Source organism: Lissotriton vulgaris, chromosome 4_1 (assembly GCF_964263255.1).
Source record: "Lissotriton vulgaris chromosome 4_1, aLisVul1.2, whole genome shotgun sequence".
Classification (NCBI taxonomy): Eukaryota; Metazoa; Chordata; class Amphibia; order Caudata; family Salamandridae; genus Lissotriton; species Lissotriton vulgaris.
Window position 1 is genome coordinate 1,388,963,855 of NC_141691.1, and position 23,909 is coordinate 1,388,987,763.

At 47.3% G+C, this 23,909-nt stretch overlaps 1 protein-coding gene across 2 annotated transcripts in view; it reads left to right on the forward strand.

Annotated features, from left to right (window-relative positions):
- Positions 1-200: 200 nt before the first annotated feature.
- Positions 201-23,909, forward strand: part of MIB1 (MIB E3 ubiquitin protein ligase 1) — a 346,522-nt gene continuing 322,813 nt past the window's right edge. Inside the window, exon 1 of one of the 2 annotated variants that reach the window (XM_086965634.1) lies at positions 201-766. In XM_086965634.1, coding sequence (XP_086821760.1) covers positions 538-766 — 229 coding nt within the window. In that variant the 5' untranslated portion in view covers positions 201-537. The remainder of the gene's footprint in view (positions 767-23,909) is intronic. The other variant, XM_086965633.1, reaches the window with a different exon arrangement.

Here is a 23,909-nt window from a genome sequence, read left to right on the forward strand (position 1 = left end):
ATGAACTTTTAGACATAATATGACCCTGGACAATTTTGAATACGGTTTTCCCTAATACACTTTCAGTAAGAAGTTGCCGATGTCTTCAAAATGCCGAAAAAGCATTACTTCTTCAAGATGGCTGACTCGCTGCGTACGGATTAGCGAGGCTCTGAGAGAAATTCTTGTCCTTCCTTTCTGCCAGAGCTCTCATCTAATTTGTGTCCTTTGACTGACTGTCTGGGGACCTATCCGGCACGCATGCGCTCTAGGCGCCGCCGGAGGGGGATGTTTTGGATCTGCTACTTTCCTTCCCCTCCTTGCGTCCCCGCTCCGCCCCTGTCCGGCGGCCGCCTGTGGTCATAGAAACTGCTTGCTCCGCAGAGCGCCTTGATCCCCCGGATGTGAGACGCTGGCAGAGGGGCCACGGCTGCCGAGCTGGAAAGTTTGCGGGACTCTTTGGGTTGCAGCACCCTCTCGCTCCGAGCGATCGCTGCGCGCGCCCCGGGCCGCAGGCTAGCGCGAGGAGCCCCTGACCCGACCTCGGTGGACGCAGTCATGAGCAACTCCCGCAACAACCGCGTGATGGTGGAGGGCGTGGGCGCCCGTGTCTCCCGCGGGCCCGACTGGAAGTGGGGCAAGCAGGACGGTGGAGAGGGGCACATAGGCACCGTGCGCAGCTTTGAGAGCCCAGAGGAGGTGGTGGTGGTCTGGGACAACGGCACCGCTGCCAACTACCGCTGTTCCGGAGCTTACGACCTACGGATCCTGGACAGCGCTCCCACAGGTGAGAGAGCCTGCAGGGGCTGAGGGAGCAACATGTCAGTGCAATGTTGGAGGGTACTGCATGCATTAGCAGAGTGTGAGTTACTGAAAGCCTGAGATACAGAATGTGTTTGTGATGGTAACTCAGGTGCATAGACACATCAAGTAGATGACACCCTACAGGGAATTGCAACCACCCCCTAAAGAATGGGAAAGTGATAATTGAGACTGTGGATCGACTTCCTATTCAGACACCTCATTCCCATTATTGACTGAGCCACTAAAGGTTGAAGCTTGAAGGTGTGTTTTTACCCGAGGACCTGTTTCCATCTGAGAACAACTTGCACTTTCCCATTGGCGTGATGGCACCTCTACCGAGAAGTTCTGTTGCATAACCTTTTAAATCACCGGGTGTGATCGCTGACTGACAATCTATGTGGCGATTTAATGCTCAGGTCCCAATATAGAAGCGCAGTTCCGATTTGTTTTTGGGGAGTGGATTAACACATTTTGCAGCATGTTGTCACCTTAAATTAACAATATATTTTAAGTGTGTGCTCGGCTTCTAAATACGTGAACTTTGTTTCAGGTAGTTCACGATACCCTGGCTTAAATCCAATCAAATACACTGAGGTGACTTTTTTTTTTAAGTGTGACCAATACAGATAATCACTGTCACCTGTTATGCAGGCGGACCCGTTTAATGAGTCGGAGATTTTTATTTATGTGCAATATTTGGTAACAAGCCAGCGCATCTGTTGAATAACGAGATGCGGTGTTTTATTTGGAAGCAATGTGATACCGATGTTGTCAATCAAATGTTTCGTTAGGCTGTACTAAACTGGGGTTCTAGATCTCTATTGTTTGGTTAGTCACTTTACTACTCTAAAAAGAACCTACAATATGGTGCTACTGTGTTGAGCGTGTCTGTGGCTTGAATGGGCATCAAAGCACACCTGTAAAGACACACTATAGATCGGGCAATGGTTTAAGTATGAAATCGCTTTAAATTATTGCTTTTGTAAGGGAGCCCGTCATGAAAGCTCCCGTACAACCTTTTCTTTCACCCATATGCAAACTAGTTTATTTTTTTGAACCTCTATTTGCAGCTTGTTGGTCGGTGTTTTCAACTGTTTGCTTCTAGAAAGTCTTTTTTAGCCAACAAACGTATTTAGTGTGCCACACAATACAGACGATTCTGCTTTCCTTAAGTATTGAGCAGCTCCGTGTTGTCATTGTGCACGTCCCATCAGCTCCATTCGGTCCCTTTGGACGCTTTAAATAATTCGCAGAGGCCGAGAGCCGTTAGACCCGCAGCTGGGCCGCCGCTGTGAGAAGACATTTGCATGACAATGTGGGCGGCCCCATCTGTGCCTGGCCTTCTGCTTTGCTACGCGGATGCCCCACTGACTGTGAGTTGGGGGAGGCACGCTTTGGGACATTGTCTTCCCTTGAGAGAGCACAAGTCTTTTGTGCACCCCACAAAGAGGCATCCCTACCTTACCTTCTGTGTGGCAAGTGGCCTGGGGTTGATCGGCAGGCGATGTGCAACGAGGCCCATTGGTATGCACACTTTGTCTTCAAGCTAGGCTTTGTCTGGGGAGTTTATTAAAAATTTAAATTTGTGGACTTTCATCTTTTCCAGCCAAGGAGGTAGCACAAGTAAAGTTTGTGCTTACTGATCATCAGATGTGTTAAAAGGTAGAATACTGAAATTCAATATGCAGAAGAGCCCATCATGTTTTGCCTCTTTTCTTGTGTTACACATCACAACGGATGTAAATGAGGGATGGAGGGAGATGAGGGAGACCTACGGACTCTTGACATGAGGACAGCCATTTGCTTTAAGAATGGAATGCACATGCTGTAAAGGCTAGGCTTATGAAATGCTGAAGGAATGGTGTCGCTTGTAATGGGGACCCGGGATCCGAAAGCGCTTAAAGGTATTCAGATGACGGGAATGTACTGTTATGTTATATTGTTATAAAGAATTTCTACAGCGCGCGTACATCGGATGGTTTCATGGCGCTAACTCTAAAGTCTGTCGGACCATAGGACAAAGGTACTCATGACCCTGCCCAAACAGCCATGTCTTTAGCATTTTCCTGAAGGTCAGAATGTTGTTATAAGACCGAATCTCCAGTGGAAAGTAGTTCCACAATTTGGGGGCCAAGGAGGCAAACCTGCGTCCACCCTGGCGTTGTAACTTGAAGGCAGGGGAAGTTAACGGCTGTTGGTGGGATGAGCTTAGGTTGCGTGAGAGGGTGTACCTAGATAATAGGCAATTAAGGAATTTAGGGCTCCGGCAGTATAGAGAATTGAAAATTGAGCAGCCCGTCTTGAAGGCTGTTCGTTGGGAAATGGGGATCCAGTGGAGTTTTTGTAGTAAGAGTCTGGCAGATTGCCATCTTGGTTGCTCGTGAATCAGTCTCGCTGCTTGGTTCTGTACTACAGTACATTTGCCCGTTTAGACCCAAAAGAGTCATGGTCCAGAACATCTGCTTTTTTGCCGTGACCTGTCCTTCCATCTCTTACTACCGATCTGCTTTCCCCCTAATCAAACTGCTTCCTTCTACAGGTGTTCTTAGTTTGACCGCAGTGTTTTACCAACATTCCTAGTGTACCTCAGCAAACTGTGACGTTTATTTTAGTAATAGTTCTGTTTTGGTTATTTGTTCATTTGTATAGCAGAGCTTTTGTATTTTATTATGTGTTTGTTTGTCTGCTTTTATGAGTAATTACTCGAATAAAGCACTTTTGAATTTGCTTTTGTATGAGGGTTCTTTACAACTGCAACATAGGATAAACCTTTGGGATTACATTAACAACAATTCAAAATAACATACATTTTATCAGAGCTAAGACTTATAAAAGCAGTTTCTAGAAACAGTACGATGTTTAGTCTTACGCATTGTTTGGACATTTGAGATGGTTATGGAAGGTAGAGCTTGGTTGGAGTGAGTGTCTTGAGGTTAGGATGTAGTGAGTTCCAGGCTGCAGTGGCTTCCCTATATAAGGATTTGTTTCTGGGCTGTAACTTCTGACTTTGTGGTTTGGAAGAAAAGTGTTTTTTAAAAAAAAAATTTCACGGCACCTCAACGCCTTTGTTTGCACCTCACCAGTTCTAGGTTTCCCACAGACTTGCTGGTGTGGTGTCAGTATCATGCAGGACGGGGCCTTATTTAGTTTTCACTTGTGCAGCTAAGTGTCTCTATGAGTAGACCACAGTTAGTATATACAGTGCCTCGAGTGAACACTGCCACCTCACTTCTGTCCCCCCTCCAACATATTGGCTGTTATTGCATTTGTGTTCTCTCCCCTGACCTCAAAGTATCTGCAACTGTTAGATCTAATATATTGCATGCACCTGCACTATTGTCTACTTCTGAGCCCTTTACATAAATTGCATACATATACAAAGGTACAATTTTAAATAAAACTTTGTGCAAACACTGGATATAACTATAACGAAAGTTAATATTGGTAGAATCGCCACCTTCTTCAGCATTTCTTTACATTGTTATTATGACTATTGTAGGTTAAAAGGGTATTTCGGCTTAACTTCTATCCTTTTTTTTTTTCTCTTGCTGGATGTTTAGTTAGGGCGAGCAAGACTCAGGATATTGATCCTCTCTGAGTCTATCTGTTATGCATTACTCTTCCATATAGCATTCACAGACCATCAGCGTACACATGACACTGGCATATCATTAACATATTAATCAATGTATGCTTATTGTAAGTGCTAATGATCGAAGCATCCCACTGTTCAGGATGTTGAGAAGACATCCTCAGCATTCTTTGATGCTCTCTTTATGTTCCTTTTTTGGGACGGAGAGTGGGTGGTGCCACCCCTCCAGCTTTAGAAAAAAAAAATTGCTTTTGTCCACATTGGACAGTGTCACCATAAGGCATTGGCACAGTTCACAAACATAAGGCCTGTTCTCTCTTCCAATGCTTGGTTCTACGGACCAGCAGCAGTGGCATGTTTCCCTTCCCTTTTGCCCGTCTTTCGTTGCTGTATAGAATGATTACTACAGGGACGTCTTACAAAGGAGGTAATGGGAGAAAACGTCTTTAATTGCCAAATAACCAAGCTTTAAATAATATGAACAGACATATGAGCTTCTTATTTTATATATGCTTCTTTTGACTGTAATGGGTTTTTATCTTTCTTTGTTACTTACTCTTTTTCTATTCCAGAAATGTCAGGCCATTAGTTAGTAAACGGATCTATGTGTGTTTGTATGTGTAATTATAATACTAGCAGCCCGTCCCGACGTTGTCCGGGTATGAATTGCTGCCGGACAGTAGTATATTGTTTTGTAGGATTTCGTTTTGATAGCATTTCTTATCTGTGACAGGCCTGTGAAATGCTCCGATTCACAGTGCACTGCTGATGCACTTAAGAGTTCGCTTTCAGTAGTGTGTGAACTCGAGTTTCCCTACTTTATTTTTCCTTGCAATATTAAATAGCGCAAACTCGACAACATGGCATGAGCACAATTTACATTACAGAAGAACACATTCATTTGTGGTAGGCACGGGGAGACAAAGCGATTTGCCTGGAATTACAGGATGTTGAGCTGATGCCGAGATTCGAACGTAGCTCCCCAGCTCTAAAGTTCGCAATTCTAGAACTTGTGGCGGGAGGTGTGTCTAAAAGTGTATGTCAGTGCTGGCCATCAATGAGAGAGACCTGTGCATTTTTCAAATCGGTGGTGAAAAATATGTGTATGTTGCTGGAGATGTGGGCCGCCGTGCCACCAATGTACTTACCGGGGGAGGGTAAACGCCCATTATTCCGCAACTTTCTTTCCGCATACCATCACTCCGCATACTTTCATTACGAAAGTACCATTACTCCGCAATGCCATTATAACGCGTGACATTTCATTTTATATGCTTTTACCACGCATACATTTACAACGAAATTCGGTGTAAATGCATGAATGGTAAAAGCATGTTTTTTTTAAATGTTTGGATAAGGTAAGTATGGGTATAGGGGTATATGTTTTGGGGTATTGAGGTATATGTTTTGGGGTGTTTGGGTATTTTAAGGGTTCAGATATAGTTTTGGGTTATGGGGTACAGGGGTAGTTTTAGGGATAGGTTTGGGTTTTGGGGTACCGTGGTATTTTTAGGGTTCAGGGCTAGGTTTGGGGTTTGGGGTATAGGGGTATTTTTAGGGTTCAGGGGTAGGTTTGGGTTTTTGTGGTACAGGGGTATTTTAAGGGTTCAGGGCTAGGTTTGGGTTTTGGGGTAAAGGGTTATTTTTAGGGTTCAGGGCTAGGTTTGGGTTTTGGAGTACAGGGGTATTTTAGGGTTCAGGGGTAGGTTTGGGTTTTGGAGTACAGGGGTATTTTAGGGTTCAGGGGTAGGTTTGGGTTTTGGGGTACATGGGTATTTTTAGTGTTCAGGGCTAGGTTTGGGTTTTGGGGTACAGGGGTATTTTTAGGGTTAAGAGGTAGGTTTGGGTATTGGGGTACAGGGTATATTTATAGGATTAAGATGGGTTAGTGTTTAAGGGTGTTGGGGTATTTTTAAGGAATAAGGGTGGGTTATGATTATGGGGTGCAGGGGTATTTAAAGGGAGCAGGGTGGACACCTGGAGCTGGAATGTACAGAACCTGGGAAGAAAAAACAATGAAATATTTGGCACAGCGCTCGCTTTTTTTCTGTAATCCCGCACACGCCCACGCCCCCAGCACACGATATGAGACATGGCATGAAGGGCGGAACGTACCACACGTCCCAGCGTTTGTCACGCCCACAGCACAACGCAGACACGCCCACAAGGGACTACTTGCTGGCACGGTTCTTTTACCTTTTTAAATGTATATGGTGGACGTCTGCATAGCCTATGTCCTTCTGCTGCAACTGCCCTTTCCAACGCTGTATTGGGTGTTGTGATTGGTGCTGTGGTTCCTGAGGTTACCCGCCTCAAAGGTTTGGGCTCTCTCTTTATTATATTAGTATAGATAACATTTCTGCATATCAAAGCAATACCCTTTCAGGCTTAGAGTGCTTCATAAAGTATGCAAAAAAAGGAAGTAGGGAACTCTGTCTAGTTCTCAAGTTTTAGTCGCAGAGCATTTCCTTTATATGGAACACCCTACAACTGCCCACCTCAAACGTTTTTTTCTAGCGGAGTTTATAAACCTAGGATCAACACAGTGCCATGCACACCAAAGCCCTTAGCTATTTTTGCAGCAAAATGTTAAAGCATAGGATTATTGCCATCCAAGCAGAGCTGAAAAGTGTCAAAAGCCTTGTACCTCTTCAGGCACTTTATTACAGCTTTCGATTAGTAAAATACCCCCCTAGCCAACCTGGCATAAATAAAATCAGTCGTTGACATGTTTTTCGCACTTATTAGAGCTTGTCAGCGAGAAATAGCTTTGTCCAGATAAAAGAGCACCCAGTGTAAGTGAAAACAATACCCTTTCAGGCTAAGGGTCTGATTTAGATCTTGGTGGGGCTGCTGCCACGGTTCCAAATTCTTTGTCAAGCTAACAGCGGTCCACCTGCTGTATTTAGATAAAGCAGCAATAGACGGTTCACCACTGCGAAGGGAGTCTTCTTTGCTGGCTAACAGTACTCTGTCGCTGCCATGACTGCGGGTTTGCGTTGAGCATAATTGGATGTTCAGTTGGGCGCCGGTGTTCTGGCTGCTGAGTACTGGCGGGGCGAGGCCATGGTGGTGTGGAGACACTGAATCTGTATACTTTAAATGTCTGTTTTTCTAGCTGTGTTTTAAGCATAGGATTAGCATCATGCCATACACGCTGACCTGAAAAATGACAAAAGCCTTTTACTACTCATGGCTTAATATTGCAGCTTTGGATTGGTAAAATACCACCCAAGCCAACATGGAATGAATAAAAGCAACCCCAACACCTGCTTTCCTCTAGTTTGAGCTCTTTATAGTGGTACAGCTTTGTTAATTTATTATTTTTTTATCAATGATGTTCATTGAGAGCGAATCTAGCCCGAAAATGCAAGTCTTATACAATGTAATGAGTCAAATGGGGCAAAGAGGAAAAGGTTGCAGTCATTTTATGGAAGTAAAATCATGAGTAGATTGAGGCAGCTCTGATGTGTGGCTTTTCCACATTCTTGGAGAATAAAAGGTAAAGGCCTTCTTCAACAGGCTTTCTATGTGCGAAAGCGAAAACACGAGCCTGATCTAGGTGTTGCTGCGGGTAGTCCAGATTTTGAATCCTGGAGAAGCTGCCTGTCAGAATTTTGCTTTTCCCTTCATATTCTGCCCTCTTGGCTATAAAGCCCACTTTAATTTGAGAGAAATGCCTCTCCCTCAGTTTGCTACTTCACTCCTGTAGTCCCTGAAATTGTCTGGGATACGTTGCTTGGCTTCTACTAATCTTAGCATGGTCTTTGTTGACTTCATAAGTATTGAATGTAGAGCCAAACTGTCTGATCAGGTGTTCCTTTTGGGGGTTCCTTTTGGGGGTCGAAACATTGACACTCCCTTACTTCATTATCAAACATATGTGACAGAGAATGTTTATCGGTAATTATGTTATGATTTGACATTCAATGTATCTGGCAGGAATCTGTCTGGATAGTTTGTTTATTGACTTGCTGATGTATATATGCGCACTACTGTCCTTTCTCGCAATCCCCCCATGCACCTGTCACTTTACCCTGTGTGCACCTGTTTTTCGAAGTATTTAAGTCTGAATTGTCTTGTACTTCATTTCAATGTGGTGATGAAGTTAAACCCCATATCTTGATTCATGTCAATGTAGTGACGAAATAAAATCATATCCGTTTTTGGAAAGACTTTATGGTGGTGCTTGACTTTGATAAAATATTTTCGATTAGTTCTTTGCCTTTTTGTATATGTCTTGAATGCGTTCCACTGTGACATTGTCATTGTACCACTATTTACCCGAGTCCAGTGGTCTGTTTGGGTTGCCCCATTGATATATAAACTTTCTAGAAGTAGGGGCATTTGTTTGGTTAACATGTTTCTCCCTGATCTTAGCTTAGAGGAGTAGCATAATTGGGTCTGTACTGTCACAACTTTGCGTCTAGTGTCTTTTTAAAAAAAATATCTAACTACAACTTGCTGGTACGAAGGCTGGATGGGGCTTTTTTGTAGCGATTTTGTTAATTATTAAACCCACATCTTAAAAGAGGCAGTAAGTCTGTGAGGATTTCTAGTGTCACCTGTAAACAAGATGCATTAGTACTTGGTTTCTCCTGACTTGCCAGACCCTCTCTCTCTCTCTCTGACATACAAACTAATTCCTATTGCGTTTCCCTACAGAACACTTCCTTGTTTATGTAGTCCTATACCCAGGAACACCATGCTGACCAACGTGTCAGTGTTATGTGCATGAGTAGGTATCCGTTCTTAAGTTGGAGAACCCACAGTGGTTCATTCTTGTTCCCAGTACACTTGGTTTTCTTCTGTTGTATCGTCTAGTTAGGCAGCTTCTTGGATTATGCCAAACAGTACGCACTGTAAAGTACAGTGTGATTTACTAGAAGAATGCCATCTGAGTGAACATGTACAGGTTTTACAGACTCTGCCCTCACTCTGAGAAGAACCTTTTTGCACTTTTCCCTGTTGTCATTTGAAAGCAAAGTTAAGGAGATTGTGCATCGAATTTGGTAATGGGAAGAGATCATGTATCTGAGCATTGCTTCCCATGCTTCAAAGGCTGCAAACTTGAGTATTTTATTTATTCATAATTTTTGAGCAGCCAACTGTGTCAAAAGCGTTGGAGGTCGAGAAGCATGATGAGATGCTTTCAGCGATGTCAGCCTGAGCTAGAGAACATGTGCTTTCTCTTCGAGATCTAATGTAACTTAAACAATGCAATAGGTCTTATCTATGTGAGAGCTATTGGCTTTCCCAAAGTAATTTAGTTATGTTATACATCAGCGTGGCTGCTCTTCAGCATGGCTAAACATTAGTAGAGTGGATTGTCTTAGAGTAGTACAGTTGTTGGTGTCATTAACTAAAGTGTCAGCAGTAATGGCCGATAGGGTTAAAGTAAAATAAATAATCTGCATGCCTGTGCTAAAAGTAGGAAAGCAAATTGCCTGTCCAATAATAATACTGAAACACGTATAAAATAAAATTAAAAATATAGCATGTTCTTAAAAGACAAGGAAGAACATGTACTTGGTCCATGCTCTAGGGAGGAGCTAACACAAGAAATTAAGGAAAGCATACAGGAGCTAAGCAATCAAAAGATTGCAAATGAGTGACAACGAAAAAACTAATGGTGTGCTGTGGGCGGGTTGTAAGTCTACTGAATTGTAAACAATATGGTTGGCAGCACCGCACATCCAAGTCCTAAAATGGGCTTAGAGCCCACCCATTACTACCATTGATTGGCGTCTTCGCCTTTGTTAAATCTTTTGTCTTGATTGGTCAGTTGTAACTGGGCTGGTTTAATTTTGCAAGTGGTCCCCACACACACACTTTTTGTTCCTTCCTTGCCTGCCTGCTTGCTTCCTTCCTTCCTCAGATAGCAGATTTGAGTTGGCACATGTCACATGAATCGGTTCACCATGCCACTCTGTTACTCCACTCTAGTCCACCCCACTCTCCTTTAACCCACTAACTTTTAGTCAATCTGAACAGCAGTCTTTCACATGTACAACAAGTATAAAACCCATAGTCAAATCCAGTTGCGCTCGCATAGGCGAGCCCTCTTGCCTTTGCCAGTGCTTGTTTGAAGAATCATCACACTGCATTCAGTAGCATTCTTGTTTGTTAAATATTCCTGTGTAGCCCAGTGACACAACTTTCAGTGAGGAGCAGCATTCATGATTTAGCAAAGGAGTCAGGTTTCTCTGTTTGAAGAGGATGTGGCTGTACCAGGGTTTTAAAAATAGGTTTAACAGCAGCAAACATTTTTTCTGTAAAGACTCAGTTTTTTAGGCTTCTTTATATATTGACATAGAACCATTTTGAAGTTTGCTGAGAATGGATCTCTGTTGATTCTCTTTATTGTTTGGCTTTTTTATGTATAGTTACCTCTCTGACTAGGTAGTGTCTAGTGGTGGCTCGCATGCATCTTGCATATAGCCACCTGAGTTTGATACTGAGGAAGTTTAAGCGCCCGTGCATGACTTCCACGGCCACTGCAGAGTGCTAGATTGACTTTGCAAGCCTATTTAGAGTGACTGCACACCATTAGTATAAAAAAAGGACGAAATGTGAAGGACCAAACCCATTGGTAGGACATTAGCATTACAGCTGAGATGTCCTTGGGTGTAGGAGATGGCTGCAATAATATATTGGCTAGTGAGAGACTACTGAGGGTAGTCATTTATCACATGCAGGGAAAAAAATATGTACGGAAAAGGTGGCTTATAAAGGATTTCCTAAATCTCACTTTAACTCGTTGAGGCATGTCCAGAGTCTTGAGAGAGCAGAGATCTGCGTCACAACAGGCTCCACTGTTAATAACCCTAATTAGACCCAATGAGTATGACCGTGGACTTGGTGTTGCCCTTTCCCGAGTTTGGACACAGGTTACATAATTGCCTTGCGTAGCCTTAAAGGCAACTTTCACAATTGGCTGAGGGACGTAGCAGCAGTCTTTAGTTGAAACAGAATTGTTGCCCTGTCAGGACTTTGCCTCAGTGAGTCATGGCACTAATGTATAATTTACCTGCTGCTTTTCCACAAAGACAGACTTTTTATGTAATCGCATCTTTGTTTCTTTGATATTTTGGCAGACTGCACTTCTGAATTGAATGAGATATTTATAAAGCGTGAACTGTCACCCCGAAAGGAGCATCCTGGCTCTGGTTGGAGGGAAGGTGAAAGGAAGCCCAGGAGATCCTAAATAAGTGAGACCCAATTCATCTGAGTATCTGAAGAACCAAGTTTTCAGTGCCTTCCTAAATTGCGTTTCTGTTTTTAGATCTCGGCCTGCGATGGCAGCGCACATGCGCAGTCAAGCTGGCGAGATCTTATGTTTAGAGGGTAGATTTCACTAGCGAGGTTAAGCCCTGCCCCTCTTTTCCATTGGCTGGCGTCACCGTTCATGCTAAACGGTGGCCAGCCATTGGAAAAGAGGTGTTCGTGACGTACTTCTTTCACTTTTAGCCCCTTCCTTTTCGGACTGGGTTCCTTGACATCATTCTGCTGTAAAAGATTTGTTATCTTTATGAGGCCTGCCCCATAAAGATTAGAAACCTTTTACAGCAGAAGGTAGTCGGGGGAAGAGAAAAGTCTACGTCAGACAACAGCTTTCTCTCCCCCTGTCCTCGTTTCAAGCTCCCCTGCCCGCTGCTGCTCCTCCTCTCCCCTCCCCTGTTTCTCGTCTTCCTTTCCTTCCTTGTTTCTGCCTGTTCTTATGACTATTATGGATGTGTTTTACTGATCAAACAGCAGCTGTGGCCCACCGTAACAAACCGGAAACCCTTTTGAATGGATAGTCTGACAGTTTCTTGCGAGACCAAGCCTTGCTTAATTTTGTGAAGAAAGAGTTTTGCGCGGAGTGTTCAGTCTTCCCTAAAAACACAACTAAGGTCACTTTGCGCCATTACCACAAGACTTTGCGTTCTGCTTTTTATGTGGCTTTCATACCCTCGGAGTAGCAAATTCCCTCTCCCTCCCGTTCATGCCTTTCCGCCCCCTGCTGTCAAGTTTAGCGGTACAGCAAAGACTCGTCTTTGTAAATCATACACGCAGTGACCACCAGTTGATAATCTATTACCAAAATGCCTGTTCATTTCGCGCACATATTGTTTATCTTTGTAAACAATGGGCATCCAGTGTGCCTGGGCCCTGGTAAAGGACGTGCCCCCCCCCCCCGCCCCCAAGGGAAGGAGCCCTACTGTGCCTCTGATCGCGTGCCGCCTTAATCCCCCAAGCGGCCCTATTAACAACTTTTTTAGTGTTTATCGGGGCCCACAAGTACTCCGTCCTGGCTCTTTATGTTTGCTTAAGATGTGGTGGGAGGGCCGGCGGTGTCCGATTGAGCCCCTCGCCCCTGTATCTGTTTCCTGTGCAGCGCCTCCGTCCTTTAAACCTCTCCCCCCACATGCTCCTCTCCAGTACTGCCAGCGCAGAGCCTGCGGGAAACATGAACCAGCACCAGAGAAAGGACACAGTCGGGACAGACGAAGAACTCGGGGACTTGCTGGACTTCAGCATGGTAAGAATTTTTTATCGCCCAGCTGACGGCTCTCGATGTGCAGGACATGGTGTTTGTGCGTCCACATTATTGGATGGGAGGGGGCATTTCCTCAGACCCTTTTTCACAAATTCGAGCGGCTCGAAGGCTTATGTTCTTCCCACCTTTACTCCATAGCACGTGTCCTACTGAAAAATACAGTCAGAATCCTTGGTCTAGAGTGTAGAATAACAACACCACTGTAGATGTTAGTAACTGGGCAAATCTCCCCAAATCTAAAGATGTGCCTCAGAAGATGCAAACCCCCCCGTGCCCCCAGCCCACCCGGTAAAATCTCCCAATGAGCGCATTGGGATTGTTCATACACTTGGTTTGTCTACGCGCTCTCTGCTCTACAGTGTACATGCAATCAAGACTTTGCATCTAGTCTGACCTAAATATGGTGCATACTTTACACACTCAGCTTGTGGTCTGTCCAATACATCGTGCAAGTATCACAGTGCACGTACTTCGCTCTCTGCAGTGAGCATAGTTATCCTTGTGCGTGTACTTATATCAGCATAGTATACGGGTCGACTCAACTATAAATTTTCAGCAGTGCACAGTAAGCATACGCTCAACACTTCCACGTACTTGGCTAAACCTGTCCTGTTGTCAGCACTGCCCAATGTGCATGCACTAAATTCTGTGCGGTGTGCACCTTTTCAATACTGTTTGTGCATTTGTCAGCACTTTCCGCAGGCTCTGGAATCGTCGCGCGATATATTTATGGCAATTTGATTTTGAGCAGGTTTGTTCCTGTGCTTGTACAATGCGCAAGAATGTATACTCGGTCCGGTGCATATACTCAACACTGCACACAGCCCTGAACACTGGAAAGCAAGTCAGCGGTTCACCACGTCGGGAATCTATCCAATGACGGTTTCAATTCCTTAGCATCAAGTCCTCATTCCAGAAGAGTTGTGAAGGTCAGAGAGTTTTGGTTCCACTCTCAGTCTCACCCTCAGCTGTTTCTTGCGTCAACTCGTGGCGACAGGCTATCTGTTGCTATGTACCCTAGAGTCGACCCACAAAGCTTCCAGAGCAGGCAGTAATTTTGGCAGCCATGTTGAATGTTAGGCCGTCTTGTTTTTGACACTTCGGAACTGCACTACAAGTCGTAGTAGCTGATTTATTCTGTAAAAACACATAAATATATATTCGAAATAAGCAAACGCGTTTCATATAGTAAGCAAAAAAAACTGTTTTCCATTTTTAAAGCAAGGAAAGGTGGTCATATGGCATGGTGCTTTCTAATATGTTAATAATTGTATTTAATGTACTGATATAATATCGTGTTTGTACCTGTTTCGTACATTCATTCTCTCTCCCAACAGAGTTTATTTTTTCATTTAAGAAGGGAGACTGATTGCTGGGGCATCTCGTGTAGACTGCCTAGTCCTCTTTTTATTTCACGTAGCATGCTGCGCCCTCCATTGTCTTGCAGTGACGCCTCACACAAGCCCCGCCACAGAATCTAACCAGAACTTCGTTTTTGGGAAAAAAAAGTTAAACGTCGCTAGATCACTGTTTGAGAGAGCCCTTCCGCCAGAAAATTAGAGTGCAGCAGTCACCGTCAAAGAAAGGTGGAGGCTTGGTGTTGTGTGTGACTCTGTGTGTGTGTGTGTGTGTGTGTGTGTGTGGCTCCGTGTGTGTGTGGCTCCGTGTGTGTGTGGCTCCGTGTGTGTGTGGCTCCGTGTGTGTGTGGCTCCGTGTGTGTGTGGCTCCGTGTGTGTGTGGCTCCGTGTGTGTGTGTGGCTCTGTGTGTGTGTGTGGCTTTGTGTGTGGCTTTGTGTGTGGCTTTGTGTGTGTGTGTGTGGCTTTGTGTGTGTGGCTCTGTGTGTGTGTGTGTGGCTCTGTGTGTGTGTGTGTGTGGCTCTGTGTGTGTGGCTCTGTGTGTGTGTGGCTCTGTGTGTGTGTTTGTGTGTGTGTGTGGCTCTGTGTGTGTGTGTGTGTGTGTGTGTGGCTCTGTGTGTGTGTGTGTGGCTCTGTGTATGTGTGTGTGTGGCTCTGTGTATGTGTGTGTGTGGCTCTGTGTATGTGTGTGTGTGGCTCTGTGTATGTGTGTGTGTGGCTCTGTGTGTGTGTGTGGCTCTGTGTGTGTGTGTGGCTCTGTGTGTGTGTGTGGCTCTGTGTGTGTGTGTGGCTCTGTGTGTGTGTGGCTCTGTGTGTGTGTGGCTCTGTGTGTGTGTGGCTCTGTGTGTGTGGCTCTGTGTGTGTATGTGTGTGTGGTTCTCTGTGTGTGTGGCTCTGTGTGTGTGGCTCTGTGTGTGTATGTGTGTGTGGTTCTCTGTGTGTGTGGCTCTGTGTAGCTCTGTGTAGCTCTGTGTGGCTCTGTGTAGCTCTGTGTGGCTCTGTGTAGCTCTGTTGTCTGTGTGTGTGGCTCTGTGTGTAGCTCTGTGTGTGTGTGTGTGGCTCTGTGTGTGTGTGTGTGTGTGTGTGTGTGTGGGTGTGTGTGTGTGCAAATGCAATAGGTCTCACATTTGCAAAAGATTAGGCTATTGGCATTGTAAATGACAATGCCATTTAGTTATCTGTTTTCAACACCAACCCATAAATACAAAGTTTGTCATTTAAACAATGCCAATAGCTCTAACCTTTTCGAAGGCGAGACCTATTGCATTGTAAATGCTTGTTAGAAGTCTCAGATGAATTGGCATTAGGTTTCAGGCTTTGGTTCTCCAGACTTCCACCGTTTTTTAGGTCGAGCTGATGTGGCATTCATGCGAAGCATGAATGCTGTCAGCTCGACAACTTATGTTGCCCGTATTTAGGAAAGTGGACAGCAATCAGACGCGCGCTTTCCCATTGTCAGATTTCACCTCGGGAGCGCGCGTCTGAGCTGCGCTTGCGCGGAGCAAAGCCCTTGCTCACACACACACAGGCAGCCCCCACCCCGCGCGCACACACTCCCGCCCCCTCCCCTCCCCCACAGGCATACACACAGGCACGCACAGACTTCACATCAGCCCTGGGCCCCACTCACCGACTGCGCTCTTCCGGCGGGGCTCCTCACGGCGCGTCTCCTCTTCTCAATCGGGGCTCCCTCAGGTCAGAGGAGCCCCGCAACAGGCGCCACACTCCTCCTTCTCCCCGGCCCCCTCCTGGGGACCCAGGGTACCCAGGACCGGTAGGGCGCTCCATGCGCCGGCAGGCCGTCTCACGGACCTCAGGAGGCGGGACTTCCGGTCGGCCGCGAGCGGATTGGCCGGTCGGCCAAGAGTTTCCGGGTCGCCGCGGGCAGCGCGGCGGCACTCTCCCGATCACTACAACAACAGGAGATGTGCACACGACTGGCCGCTGGCGTCTCGCGTCTCTTCCGCCTTGTTTGTTTTTTCGATTGAGTTGTTCACGTTTAGGTGCAGTCGAGTTCTTTTACTGTTCCACGCTGGGTCAGGTGCTACATCTTACCTCCTAACCGGTCTGTTCTCAATTTCAGGTAGCGGTAGCTTTTCATATAAAAACAATATGGTAGGTGCCCACATGGTCATCCCCAATGCTTTTGTAACATGGTGTGCAAACTAGAATCCTGCAACGGCTCGAGGTATGTGGCAATATTCACTAAATTATTCGCCATGGAAGGCCATATTATGCAATTAAGTTATGCACCAGTTTGTGTCTCACTAATGTTTGGTGTTTTTTTGACATTTTAGCACACTTGTACAAAAATGATAGTATTATGAAATATGTAAAAGAAAGGACTAGTTTAAATTTTAAATCAACATCACATGTGCACACAACAATGGCGCCTGCCGCCCGCAGCCCTGTCCCGCCCTCGGAAATGCTTTGTCTTAATCAGCCTGTTTCGTTATCCTGTTCAAGTTGTAAACCTGATTACTTTTTCTCCCGAATTTCTGTTCTTAGTCAGAAAGTGAAAAACACGTGCTTGTTGGCTGCTAGTAGCCTGACTCCCTTGGCAACAGCTTTACTAATGCCATAAGTCACGCTGTAGCTATAATACATGTGCGACTTGGAGATTTTATTTTTTATTTCGGTTGCTGCTATTTAAAGAGGTGGCTTTTTAAATGGACCCAATTGGTGGAAAGAACATGTTGTCTCGAAGCCCCCTCTAACTCCCCTGCACACCAATTACAACCAACCCCGTCCATCTTCTGTGCATCATGCTGGTACCAATGCGTTTTGCACCAGTAAAGATATGTAAAAAGTGTCGCATTTACGCGAGTCTCACCCTCACACTCACCCTCACCCACCCTCACCCTCACACCCACCCTCACGCTCAAACCCACCCTCACACCCACCCTCACGCTCACACCCCCCCTCACGCTCACCCCCTCACCCCCTCACGCTCACCCCCTCACGCTCACCCCCTCACGCTCACCCCCTCACGCTCACCCCCTCACGCTCACCCCCTCACGCTCACCCCCTCACGCTCACCCCCCCTCACGCTCACCCCCCTCACGCTCACCCCCCTCACGCTCACCCCCCTCACGCTCACCCCCTCACGCTCACCCCCCTCACGCTCCTACCCCCTCACGCTCCTACCCCCTCACGCTCCTACCCCCTCACGCTCCTACCCCCTCACGCTCCTACCCCCTCACGCTCCTACCCCCTCACGCTCCTACCCCCTCACGCTCCTACCCCCTCACGCTCCTACCCCCTCACGCTCCTACCCCCTCACGCTCCTACCCCCTCACGCTCCTACCCCCTCACGCTCCTACCCCCTCACGCTCCTACCCCCTCACGCTCCTACCCCCTCACGCTCCTACCCCCTCACGCTCCTACCCCCTCACGCTCCTACCCCCTCACGCTCCTACCCCCTCACGCTCCTACCCCCTCACGCTCCTACCCCCTCACGCTCCTACCCCCTCACGCTCCTACCCCCTCACGCTCCTACCCCCTCACGCTCCTACCCCCTCACGCTCCTACCCCCTCACGCTCCTACCCCCTCACGCTCCTACCCCCTCACGCTCCTACCCCCTCACGCTCCTACCCCCTCACGCTCCTACCCCCTCACGCTCCTACCCCCTCACGCTCCTACCCCCTCACGCTCCTACCCCCTCACGCTCCTACCCCCTCACGCTCCTACCCCCTCACGCTCCTACCCCCTCACGCTCCTACCCCCTCACGCTCACACCCCCATACCCCCCACACACCTCCTCATCCTCACACCCCCTCATCCTCACACCCCCTCACCCTCACCCCACAACCCTTTTACCCTCACACACCCTCACTCACCCACCTACACCCTCACACCCTCACACACCCTCATCCTCACAACCCTCTCGCCCTCTCACCCTCACAACCCTCTCACCCTCTCACCCTCACACCCTCACTCAGCCACCCTCACCCTCTCACCCTCACACCCTCACTCAGCCACCCTCACCCTCTCACCCTCTTAAAATAACTTTTATTTAAGTATTTAAAGAAATTAAAAGCCATTATTTGTAATATCAATACATGTAAGTCACGTAAATACAACACATATTGCATTACAAATGCTATAGGTGTCACATTTGCGAAAGTTAGAACTATTTGCATTGTAAATGCAAAGCTATTAATTTCGCTATTTTCAAAAACAAAACCTAAATAAAAAATGTGTCATTTACAATACCAATAGCTCAAACTTTCCTAATGCGAGACCTATTGCATTGCAAATGCTTGTCCTCCCTTTGTTTTGCATCTAAAGCTGGGGGGTTTGAGGAGGTTCACTGATGAAGACCTACGATTCCTGGTTGTGATGTATGGGGTGAACCTCGCTGAGAGGTACCTTGGTTCCAGTTTAAGTGAGGTTCTAAAGGTGATTAAGAGAAACTTAACAAGCAATGGCAGAGCCAATAGGTCTCACCTTTGGGACCTTTTAAGTGTTTAGCTAGAGCTATTGGCAGTGCCAATGTGTTAAAGTTATGTTGTAGAAAAGTGTGGCTGCTGTCTAGCATATCGAAGAAATTGTAATAAATAAAAACAATAAAAATGTGTTGGTTCCTCTGGTCCACTTTGTAAATGGCGACCCTGACATTGTCCTTCTGGCTTCTGCTTATGTTACAGTACACTGGTGTACATTAGTGTAAAAATTGGTGGTGCAGCAGCAAAATGAAATATTGTCTGCTGAAGTGCTCCATTACATTGGATGGTGGTTGTTCTTGCCCTACTCATCCAATTCTGCAGTCAGTGCACATATTTTTAGTTGCCCTCATTGTTTGTTTATGTATTTAATTTATTTCATTTTTGTATTTTGTTGTGAGAGTTTATTTGTCTGAATTCAATCACCAGATTTCCCAGACGACCTTGGATTTTCCAACCACTAGATATTTCCAATTGCTTGTGGCGTGTGACCATTGGTTATTTAACCATTCCTGAATCAGTCTCATGTGTTTGCTTGTGTTTGGAAGGACGTGAATAAAGTATACTAATACCCCCCATAGTTTCCTTATCCCTCCTGTCAGGGCTTGAGAGGTCTGGTGGAAGCAAATCTGATTTAACATTACTTGTACACTCAGAAGTGAGGTGTGTCACTGCCGTAGCTGTGTTCAGGTCTACCCCAGAAAGGTGGAATGTGAGATTATTTTCCCCAATTCACTGAAAACTCATTTGTGTATTAAAGTAAAACCAGCATTACCAGGTCGTTTTGGCATTGTTTAACTGTGGCTGTCTTGATTAGCCATCTGTGTAAGTTTGGGTAGACATGTGTGGTGGGTCTTTTCAGGTTCACATCCACTACTGCTAGTGCACACTTCCATGGAAAAACAAATAAATCACACATGTGCACTAGTGTGTGTGTGTGTGTGTGTGTGTAGAGGGTGAGTTGTCTGTAGAAACGTAGAACCAGTGAAGGGTGTGAGACTCTACTTGAATTTGGGGGAACGTGGGTGAGCCGCAAAAAAGCAACAAAACAGGGAGGTCAGAGAGCAATTGAGGATTTAGACATTTAAAAGTACAAGCACACAAGATCTAGAGGAAAAACATATTTACTCCCGCAGAATACTGAAAGAAAAAGAAATAAAGTTCCCTTTGAAGCAGTGTCACACATCCATTCAAAAACATTGTAGAATTGCTGTACTTCATGGGAGGGACAAACAAAACCAGAGATAGGAAAGCCAACGATCAAGAAGGACAGCGAGAGAAACAGCGAGAGAAACAACAAGCATTGGAAATGCAATAGGTCTCGCATTAGAAAAGTTGGAGCTATTGGTCTTGTAAATGACAAATATTTTATTTATTTGTTATTTTTTAAAATAGCTAAATTGATATCTTTGTCATTTACAATGCCAATAGTTATAACTTTCGCGAATGTGACACCTATAGCATTTGGAATGCAACATGTTTTGTATTTACGTGACTTAGATGGCAGCTCTGGTCGTTAGGCCACATCTCTAGAGAGCAGGAGAGTGCAGCAGGGGAGAGAAGCACAGCAAGGGGTGTCGGGGGATAGGGGGGGCAGCTGGGGTTCTTGGTGCTGGCTTCACTGGCCCGGGACCGTGGGGGTCGGTCCTAGGCTAGCTTGTGGGTTGGTGATGGGCGGAGTAGGGGCAAGGGGTCTTGTGCTGCACGCAGGCAAGGACATCGCGGGGTGGCAAGTAATTGTGAAAGTTACCGTTTAAAGGGAAGGACGAGGCGGATATTACATGTGTAGCAACATCATATTGTTGGAGGTCACTGGTTGGTGAAGAGGCACGCAAGGTATACTGGAGGGATTAGGCATATATTTGTGAGTACGGAGCTGGTGGGGGCTCCCAGCAGAGGCGACCAGTAAATGGAGCGATTAAGGCATAGAATGTTATTAAGAGCGGTCCCAGTGAAATGTACGGGTGGTTGGGCTCGGGGTGATAGCAGGGTGCAAAAGAGAAACTGTGGTAGAAGGAAAGGGCGCCAAAGGGATTGGGGGGATGGGGCACCAACGCAGGCAGCCACAGAAGACCCGGCGTAAGGGGTAAGTGGTAGGAAAAAGGGGTCGGCAGAGTAAAGGAATTGGTAAGACAAGGAGAATAGGGAGGGCGCATCAGCTGCGGGGTGCGAAGGTTAGGGGCTCTGCTGGGAGGGAGGGGGGGCTCCGGGAGGGACGAAGGGGTGGGGGGGCAGGACAGGCAGCGATACGGAAGGAATGGAGGAAGCTCGGGCATAGAGGGGTCCAGCGGGCATAGAGGGTCCCAGCGAGGCTACCAAAGACCCGGCGTAAGGGGTAAGTGGTAGGAAAAAGGGGTCGGCAGAGTAAAGGAATTGGTAAGACAAGGAGAATAGGGAGGGCGCATCAGCTGCGGGGTGCGAAGGTTAGGGGCTCTGCTGGGAGGGAGGGGGGGCTCCGGGAGGGACGAAGGGGTGGGGGGCAGGACAGGCAGCGATACGGAAGGAATGGAGGAAGCTCGGGGGGGGCAGGACAGGGGGGCAGGACAGGCAGCGATACGGAAGGAATGGAGGAAGCTCGGGCATAGAGGGGTCCAGCGGGCATAGAGGGGCCCAGCGAGGCTACCAAAGAGCAGAGGCATGCGTGGCATACACAGGCCGGCAGAGAGTGACTGACGAGAGCACAAGCAGTGGGCCGGAAAGTGAAGGGTGCGGGGCGTCGGAGAACCTCGAGGAGGGAAGGCAGATAAGGGGAGGGGGGAGGAGAAATGCGACACGGCTGGCAGGGGAGGGGGCGAGGGGGGAGGAGAAATGCGACGTGCGTGTGAGGGAAATGGCTGATGACATGGGGGAGTGCGCTGAAACTTTCGAGAGGATCGAGTGCTCAGGCAGTTGTGTAGCAGGGGAGGGGGCGAGGGGGGAGGAGAAATGCGACGTGCGTGTGAGGGAAATGGCTGATGACATGGGGGAGTACGCTGAAACTTTTGAGAGGATCGAGTGCTCAGGCAGTTGTGAGCAAAAAGTACGGGAAGACGGAGGGCATTTCTGTGGGGAGGGGGGGAGGAGAAATGCGACACGGCGGGCAGGGGAGGGGGCGGAGCGGGGAGAGGGAACAGACGGAGGGAAGCCAGATAAGGGGAGGGGGGAGGAGAAATGCGACACGGCGGGCAGGGGAGGGGGCGGAGCGGGGGCCTGGAGTGCGAGGGGTTTTAACATATGGCTGGGGAGTTGCAAAGACCGTAAGACGGCGGGCAGGGGAGGGGGCGGAGCGGGGAGAGGGGAGAGGTGCAGGGGAGGAGAGTAGGGGAGGCACGGCTAGCGGCCGTGCAATCAAGAAGTGAGGGGGCGGAGCTGGGGGAGGCAGTGAGAGAGAGAGTAGGCAAGGCAGGCGGCTGGGGGCATGTGCACGCGCTTTTAAGCTCAATGCGCATGCGCATTGAGCTTAAATTTCTCGTGCACTGCAAGGGATCGCCACGATTCCTTGCAAGTTGGTTAAAGAGTGGATAAGCCCCCATAGTCTCGCAAGCTCGATGCGCATGCGCATCGACAGGCGAGACCTAAAAAGGGAGCGAGACAGAAAGTGAGAGGTCAAAGCAAGATGGTGACAGTATGGATGACATAGGGAGAGCGCGGCTATCCTGACTGCGATAAAGATCAGAGAGAGCAAACAAGCACGTGGGAAGGAAAGGGCATTCGCTCGATACTTGTTTAGGATCACATCTAATTACATTTCCAGGGAACCACATTTCCATCTCCGATCCCCTTAATTTTATTAATTGGCAATAAATGCAGCAACACTTGTATCCCGGCTCCTGCCAATCAAGCAAACAAATTAAATTGGAATGGAAGAAGGGTGGAGGAGGGCTCCCAGCAACTTCAAAAGAGGGAATGAATATCACAGGGAGAAAGCAGATGCCATCGGAAAGTGAAGCGGGCCCTGGAGGTTTGTAGGAGCAGAAGGTGACCAGACGGCCTTAGGCCTCAGCAGACCAGGGAATTTCTGCAGCTGAGACACAGGGAAGCCCCTGGAGAAAGCACGCAGAGCCGTGGGACGCCCGAGTTGTGGGATGCCAGAGTTTTGGCTCTGACTGCCGTAGTTCATGACATGTTGTGACGAAGGATATGCCGAGTGGCTCTCGGCGCTCGAACACACCACTGATAATGATGCTGCGGGGCGGTGTAAGCGGCAGCCCGCTCAGTTACATTGAGGCCGTCTCGAAGAGGAGTCCGCGCACTGACCTTGTTCATACGGGTCGCAGAGGTTTTTCAGCTACCTCAGACACGGACTTCGGCTCACTTTTGAGTCTCCGGGAGCCCGCTGTCTGATGGAAGGTCAGATGAGGTGGCTAGGTCGTGTGCTGTGGATGCTCTTAATCATAGACCCTAATATACCGGAGGAATTTACTATGCAACATAGATTGTGTGCTGACGAATCCCTACGGCTCATTCTTTTTAGCTGGATGAAGTCGGTACGGATGCCAATGGCAAATATGTTTGCGAAATACTTTGGAATTCTAAGCAGAATGAAAAGTATGCGGAAACTTTGGAAGCAAATGAGGTCAGCCCGGGAGTGGTGCGTGTGTGCATGCGCGCTTAGTCTGCTCTTTTTGGATGCTGCCACAAGCACGTGTGCGTGCTTCCAAAAAGAGCAGAGCGACGGCTAAAGGTCCTCCTATACAGCGCATGCGCACTGCCTAGGCGAGACCTAAAAAGTATTCTCTTATGCAGTGGGAGCCAATGAAGGTGTGGATGCGGAGGACCTATGTGGCAGTCTAAGTACATAATGGGCTGCAGCGTGTTGGACCTCTTGGAGTCTTTTTAATGTTTGTTTATTGGCTCCTGCCAGGAGGCCGTTACAGTAGTCCAGGCACGAGCGGATCAGGGCCACTGATTTCCTTGCGGTGAGTGGAATCAGATCAAATATTTTTTTCAAGGCATTGATAAGGTTAAAGCAGGTCCCTGCTACTGTCATTACTTCTGGTTGGAAGGTGAGAGCGCTATTGAACTGCACTCCTAGGTTTTTAGCTACCTTCACCATATTAGGCGGAGGGGTCATGCCCTCCGGCCACCACTCACAAGGCTAAAATGAGACATCTATTCCTATTGGTAGGATCTCGGTTTTGTCAGTTTTGCACTTGAAGAGGTTGTCTTTCATCCACTGGATGACCTCAGTTAGGCAACGTTTGAAGTTGA